We start from the raw sequence: 7447 nt of genomic DNA, 5'->3' as shown, positions 1-7447 counted from the left end.
CCTGATTGGCCCTGATTGAGCAAAGCCATGCCGGCCCGGCCCTAATTGACCCTAGTGCAAATACCTGTTAAGAGTGTCAAAAATAAAGCAACCACTCATCATATAGAACAAAATGATCAATAAACAGAGAAAGGGAACAAAATAAGACAATATGAATTCAACAACATGAACGGCAACAGAGATAATTATTAATAATAATCTAAAGAAACACCAATCCAAGATAATAGAAAACATTAGCAAAAGAAACATGCATAGATGGTTCAATTCTATAATAGAAAACTTAGGGTCAGGCCGGGTCACGATACCCGGGGCATTAACCCAGAACCCGATCCGACCTGAGTCAGGGTCTAAAAAAATGAACCCTGACCCTGTTCGGGGTCAGGGCGGGTTAGGGTCAGGGCGGGTTAGGGCTGACAGGGCCAAACTTGCACCCTTACTGTCTCTAGTAGTCTAGTTGGTTCTCATAAAAAAATCTATTGGTCTGGAGATGGGGCCACATAAGATGTAGGGGTGGCCCACGGGCTTAGTGTAAAGAATCTGAAAGCCCCAAAATCCACACAAACGCATAGCATTCGTTTATCAATCTTCTTCCCAACCCAAAGCGAGCCCCTAAACCCGTAAGAGTCTCTCTCTCTCTCTCTCTCTCTCTCTCTCTCTCTCTCTTTTCAGCCTTTTCCTTACGCTATTATCACTAGGGTTGCAGGTGTTTTTTATTATATGTCTTGGGTTTATGGTATTTTAGTGAAATCGGATGGGTTACTCTCATTTTCTAGGTTTTTTTTTTGGGTTAGGCTGTTCCTAGGGTTTATGATTACTCATATATTTTGCATAGATATTTGGATGTTCAGATGTTAGGGTTTCTTTGCTGAACTTTGTCTTTTGTTCCTCCATTTTGTTGTTTGCGTACTAGATGTCATTTATTCTTTATTTAGTGTTTGTTTAATGTTAGTTCTTGTGTTTATTTTCTTTTTTTTGGCTAACAGATGCACCCGCTTTGTGGTTTTCTTTATTTTATTATATTCCTCTATTTTTTATTTTTTTTGTGTGTTGTAATTAATGATATCTTTTATTTTATTTTTTTGTTTTTTAATTTGTGGGTTACTTTTAGAATTCATTAACTCTCTGTGAGTTCCCATTTGGATCTAATTAGATTTAAGTTTTGAGGGGAACCTTATCAGCCCCATCTCCTGAAATGATTTATAATTTATCCACCTTCATTGATTGTCAGCTTAATTCCCTTTTGGTTTGGTCATTTGGGTTTTCATTCTCATTATTTCAGCCTTTGTGATCTTGTTTCAATAAAATAAGCTGATTATTGAAAATTTATGAACTACCCTCACAAGTTAAATGGCTTAAAGGCATACTGAATGAGTCGCACTTGTACCCCAAACAAGCAGTTATTGGCAGACCGGAAAAACTTTGACCCGATTAAGTTTAAGCCCCCCCAAACTGAAGTGACTCTTGAACAAGTTAATAATTCCTTGGAGTCGGCTCTCCCTATGGGACCACAAGAAAGCTCACTTTAAAGTTCCCCTTTCATCCTTGATATCTTGAAGGATTGCCCTGAGGTCTATCGACCCCGTTTTAGCAAGCTCAATTTACTATTACTCCTGTCAATATCATTGTTTCGCCATTGTGAGGAAAGCTTATGATGCATTGAGAAGAATGGTTGACACTCATTGCTTTCAAGAATCTTCCTATGTATCGTGTGATAGATACATTATAATGTCTTACAATTTGACACATGGCGAAACATAGTTATTGATATAAGTCTGACATTTTATTGCATCCACCTATTACACCACAAATGTTTGATGAGGCAATTACTTGGCAAAAGTATCTGTTCAAGATATGCTTGATAGACTTGTTACAGAAGAACATGAATTTCTTTATTTAGTTGGATTAACTTAGCATTCAGTGTTTGCTTGTTTCAAGTTTCATCAGCTGACTTTTGTGCAGCTTAAGGTGATATCATCTGTCGAAAGCATACATGATGCATTTCTATGCTATTGTTATGCGTGACCACACAATCTTGCGTATATACACATTCGTGTCAAAATTCTCATGTATATTTACTTTTTTTTTTTTTTTTTTTTGCATGTACTTGGGGGGTACTACTTTCTCTTTGGAAATGCATGATTCCTCGATGATTTTGTTTATAGAATATTTGCTTGTTATACACATACTATTGGATGCATTTACAATATCTTGATTTATGGTTAAGACTTAAGAAATACCTAAATGCATATTCTCTGTATCCATATACATACATATTAACACAAATGAATATGTTTTTATTTAAAATGGACAAATGAATATGTTCCCATATGCTAATTGACACTTGTGGCACCAGTTAGAGCTTTTTATAGGAAGGAAATGCTTAATGAATGGACATCAAATGAATTGTTTGCCCATTGCTTAAATCACTAAAAGAAAGTTGAGTACTCTTTGATTTGAGAGGGAAAGAAATGATTTTTTGTTTTTGAACTTATTCTACTAACTATTTAGTATTTACTATTCGAGTGAAGATCATTACATATTCTGAAAAACCTATCTATTGCGGTTCCAAGAGATGTATTTTGTACAGTTATGAATTTTCTCTGCTTTGTTGAACTTTTCCAAACACACACGCGCTCGCTTACCACACACACACACACACACACACACACAAAAGAGAAGAAAACCACGTATCTGTATTTGCCATGCTATTAGGTGCTTATGTGGAATATTTATATGCTTGCCACTCTACCTTCTTTTTTTTAGCAACGGAAGATTTTGAAATATGTTAGGGAGTTAGTGGGCATTTCTGTTATTAATTGTGCAACGAAAAAAAATGAAATTTTGGTAATCTTTACCCTTCCTGATATTTTGGAGCTATTGGGCATTGGTGTTTGTACATATGCAATGAAAAACTTACAAAATTTTGGATATTTTTCACTCTTCATGAAAACATGGCTTGCATAGTTCAGTTTTCTTTGCTATATGTTGAAATAACCCAAATAAGTTACGCAAAAGAAAGGAGTGGACACCTCATTGCCTATACAATATCAAACATGCATCTCATTGCAAGGCCACTGATGTTATAGAAAAGTAAATAATCATAACCAATATTGACTGTTTTTCTCACCGCTCTTTTACTGTAGGGCTGTACGTCAAGGTGACTGGAATATGGTCTTTGGGGAAATGATTTTTCCCATTGTAGGAAAACTATTTCTTCTCGGCGTTCTTGCTGTTTGATTCAAATCCCAAATTTGATCTCACAGGGCTCTGCTCTTGGTTAACATGTTATGAACTTGAGAGCTCTTACAAGATTGTTAAGGGTATTTTGGAATCTCCAAAAATATTTCAATTTTAAATCAATAGTCAATAGACTGGAGAGCGAAGATGTTTCCTTGCTTTTAGTGTACAACCTTAAAAAATTCCTCCAAAAGAGTATCTACATGCGTACTTGATGTCATTTCTACTAGGCAGTCTATCTTAGTGTTGAGCTGTAGCAATCATTGTTGATCAATTTCTTCTAGTTTGAGGCACTCTTTCAAAACTCCCCACTTCAAACATCAACTCCTTCGAGTCAATTATCTTTTATCTTGACTGAGTTCCTGTCTGAATCTGCATTTTGCCCTACTAAGTCAATCTAAACTCCTTTGACTCGTTAAATTATGAATTTAATGTCAGGCTGGGTTCCATGTATGTCTTGTCTTCCAAAACGTGAAAGCTTTTTTTTTTTTTGGGGGTACGTAAGGTAAAGCTAATGCCCTGATTCTGTTGTTTCCATTTTTTTGGTAGTAGCAGGTTGTAATTTCTCATTTGACATGGGAAGCAAAGGTCGTATGCTGCCTCCCCATCTTAGGCGGCCACTTCCTGGTCCTGGGATGATGCACCCTGATCCATTTGGTCCTGGCATCCGTCCTCCACCAGGTGCCTATCCTTTTGATATGCTGCCCCCTCCTGAACTCATGGAACAGAAACTTGCAGCTCAACATGCGGAAATGCAAAGACTTGCAACAGAGAATCAAAGGCTTGCAGGTACTCATGCCGCTCTGAGGCAAGAGCTAGCTGCAACCCAACAAGAGTTGCAGAGATTGCAAGCCCACATGGGTGCCATGAAAAATGAGAGAGAACAAGTGATGAGAGGTCTCCTGGATAAAATATCAAAGATGGATGCTGATCTACAATCCGCCGAGCCCATTAAAATAGAGTTGCATCAGGCCCGAACTGATGCCCAAAGCTTGATTACAGCAAGGCAGGAACTCATTTCTAAAGTGCAACAACTAACTCAGGACCTTCAGAGGAGTCGTGCTGATTCCCAGCAAATCCCTACATTGATGTCTGAACTTGAGGGTCTCAGACAGGAATATCAACATTGCAGGTCACAGATTTTTCTTCAATTATATGTTTCCACTTACCAGATCTGTTGTGGTGTTAGAGTTGCACATATTTCATGTTGTTTTTTTTTACCTTACAGGGCTACATATGATCATGAAAAGAAACTATACAACGACTACATTGAATCGCTTCAGGTGATGGAGAAGAACTATGTTTCTATGGCGAGGGAGGTTGAAAAGCTTCGGGCAGAGTTGGTTAATACTGAGAGAAATGGTATGCACTTCTAAATGGCGTAACTTTTCTTGTTAAATTTTCTTTATCCTTTTTCATTTTTGGATTGTAAAGATGGTTCATGCATGGCAAATATAATGCAGGTGGGTCTTATGGTGGTGCTACTCCGTACAAGGAGAGTGATACTCCTGGGCATCATTCTGTAGGACAAACTGCTTATGAAGATGGCTACGGAGTTCCCCAGGTATGGGCCGTTACCTAATTCATTTCCTTTGCCCTTCTAATCTGCATCTTAGTTTGCTTCCCATGAATGAGAAATTTTCTCTACTTCAACCTCAGGGGACCAAACTTCTTGTTAGAAATATATGACCAAAGATGCCTTGATAATCTGTAGAACTCCGGGCTGGATCAGTGACTAGAATTTTGGAAAAATAATATGTAATTGTTAACATCGGCTGGACGCTATAATTGTTGATTAGAGTAGGCATTCTGAATGTTACATATCTTCATCCCATTTGGATTGTGGACCTCTGAAACCTAAGCACATATATAGATGACCTGTATATGTGACATTGTTAATATGCACTTGCCGTCAGTGTAAGTATGCAGATCCTAAATTCCTTAGAACTAGCCCTTTGATTATGACACACCTGAAATTCTAGATGAATGTTTAACTCATGATGGCCTACCCAAATCAGTTAAAACCCCAAAAATTGCAATTAGATTCCGGCCAACTTGGGAGTTGGGCCATCCACTTAGTTGACTCGTTGGGTGGGCCAAATCACACTCAACTTGGGGGTTTTGGGGTGGTTTGGTTTTTTCTCTTTTGGTGTGGAGCACCCAAGTAGTTGAGCCCCAGCTTCATCTCTTTAAAAGCTTAGGCCATCTTTTCTGCGTTATTAGGCGCAGACTTAAGGAACTTACCTGATATGTGTTTGTTGGTCTTAACATAGGGTCGTGGGCCCACTCAAGGCAGTGCTGCTTCTTATGGTGGGGTTCCTCCTGGAGCAGCTGCTGCCCGAGCTGGATACAATGCACCTACCAGAGGAGGGGCTGGGTACGAAGCACCGGCCAGAGGAGGAGGGGTTGTGTATGATGCGCAAGCCGCAAGAGGAGGGGTTGGGTATGATGCACAGGGCGCAAGAGGAGGGGCTGGGTATGATGCACAGGCTGCAAGAGGAGGGGCTGGGTATGATGCACAGGCCAGAGGAGGGGCTGGATATGATGCAGTCCCCAGAGGAGGGCCTGGATATGATGCAGCTAGAGGTGCTGGATATGATGCTCCAGTTAGAGGGGCTGGAGGACCTCCTCAAGCCGCGGTAGCACCAGGAAATGCTGGCCCCTATGGATCATCTGTGACGCCGACTCGTGCTGGAGGACAAGGAGGAGGATATGAGGCAAAATCCAGAGGTGGAAACACTGTTCGTAGATGAGCTCGTGCTGCGTGTAAATGATACCCATTTCAACATTTCCACAGGCTCTGGGAGAATGTCTAACTGGTACACCATCGTTTTCTTCTCGGCCAAAATGGGCTTGCACCATCTCTGTTTGGGAAGGTAATTTTTAAAAAATATTCAGCATAATCCGAGGGACTTTGTTAACAGAGTTGGAATCGGGAGTGGAAGCTCTTTGCGGAGACCATACTACACTGCTCTCCACTTTCTTTAAGTATTTGCTTTGTTTTGTTCTATTACCTGCCTTTTGCATTGATTTGGATGTGGGTTTCATTGTTGGGTAAATGCATTAAGAAAGGCTATTTGGTAATCTAGAATTTTCAATTCTGTCAAATCCAGGATTTTACAATCCTCGATTATAAAATCCTTGTAATCAAGCCATTCAATTAACAAAAAAAAATCCCTTGTAAACTGCCAATTTAAATTTAAATCTCTACTATTAAACTCGTAGATCTTTAATACTACCACAAATGTAAATCTCTCTCTATTAAACTCCTTGCTAGGTATTTAAAACAACACATGTAAATATCTCCTGTAGGCTATTTGAAACTCGATAGAAGTAAATCTCGGGCTATTTGAAATCCTATAAGGGCCTGTTTGGATACCTGATATTTTGTATTTGGATTTGGAATTGAGTTTAGAACACAAAATGAATAGATCTGGCAGCTCATGTTGAGGGAGAGAGAGGGGGGGAGGGGTACTTCCTAGTGGTGGGCAGAGGTTGAGGAGCAAAGAGGGTGAAGGAAACTGCCAGATCTGTGGATTTCCAATTTCTTATCTGCACAGCATATTTGAAAATCTGATTTTTTTCACTGTCAGTTGCTGAATTGGAAATCCAAGAAGAAGAATTTGATGTGGATCCAAATAACAGTGCAAAAAGGGCTGCAAATGTGAGAAATCCAGATCAAAATCTTCTCGGCATCCAAACGGGCCCTAAGTGCATAAATATGTATTAGCTATATAAGGAGGTTATTTAAATTTATACATAAAATAACAAAAAAATTATATTAAGGAAATCTATATGCTATTCTAATGAGGAGATTTGCTAGCGACCAGAAGGCATTTCGTGGGTGGCCATTGCATGTGAGAGCAGCTACAGCAGATGAATGAAGACAGAATCTGCTGAAAAATGAGCCTGTGTGGATGCTGTCACATGCAACAGCACATCCGCGAAATGCCTTCTGCGATGGTCGCTAGCATATCCCTCTATAAAGGTGTTATATAAAATGGGACTGATATCTACACGACCATGTTTTGATAATGGGATGTCACCTTGTTTTATATTTCTAAAATTAGTTGCAGAGAGGTTTTGCACAGAGGAGCTTTGTGAAGAGGCTCTCGAAGCCATGGAGTTACCATTAGACAGTTGAATTTTGCACTCCTCAATCCTGCTAGGCCATCGCTTTCCATCCAGTTCGGGCAATTCCACCCTATTT

The 7447-nt window shown here is 39.5% G+C and overlaps 1 protein-coding gene across 3 annotated transcripts; it reads left to right on the top strand.

Moving 5' to 3' along the window:
* The first annotated feature begins 486 nt into the window (after positions 1-486).
* LOC143879294 (protein FLX-like 2) lies at positions 487-6321 on the top strand. 3 transcript variants are annotated; one of them, XM_077381610.1, is made up of 5 exons: positions 487-617; positions 3790-4369; positions 4466-4599; positions 4701-4801; positions 5511-6321. In XM_077381610.1, the coding sequence occupies exons 2-5, from the start codon at positions 3813-3815 to the stop codon at positions 5988-5990; spliced, it is 1272 nt and encodes a 423-aa protein (XP_077237725.1). In that variant the 5' UTR covers positions 487-617; positions 3790-3812; the 3' UTR covers positions 5991-6321. The 3 variants fall into 3 exon arrangements, with proteins under 3 accessions (XP_077237725.1, XP_077237724.1, XP_077237726.1); XM_077381609.1 differs by having other exon boundaries at positions 491-617; positions 3793-4369; XM_077381611.1 differs by having other exon boundaries at positions 509-617; positions 3787-4369.
* Positions 6322-7447: the final 1126 nt, after the last annotated feature.

This window comes from Tasmannia lanceolata, unplaced genomic scaffold, assembly GCF_043159265.1.
Source record: "Tasmannia lanceolata isolate RefF3 unplaced genomic scaffold, GAP_Taslan_0.1 ptg000006l, whole genome shotgun sequence".
In the NCBI taxonomy this organism is placed as follows: domain Eukaryota; kingdom Viridiplantae; phylum Streptophyta; class Magnoliopsida; order Canellales; family Winteraceae; genus Tasmannia; species Tasmannia lanceolata.
Note: the sequence above shows the minus strand (reverse complement) of the source record. Positions and strands in the feature narration are given on the sequence as shown.

Bases quoted from the DNA above. Each gene is read 5' to 3' on its own strand.
- LOC143879294 (XM_077381610.1), top strand. From the start codon at position 3,813: ATGGGAAGCAAAGGTCGTATGCTGCCTCCCCATCTTAGGCGGCCACTT. The intron at 4,600-4,700 runs GTATGCACTTCT...AATATAATGCAG, and splicing joins GGTTAATACTGAGAGAAATG to GTGGGTCTTATGGTGGTGCT. The intron at 4,802-5,510 runs GTATGGGCCGTT...GTCTTAACATAG, and splicing joins ATGGCTACGGAGTTCCCCAG to GGTCGTGGGCCCACTCAAGG.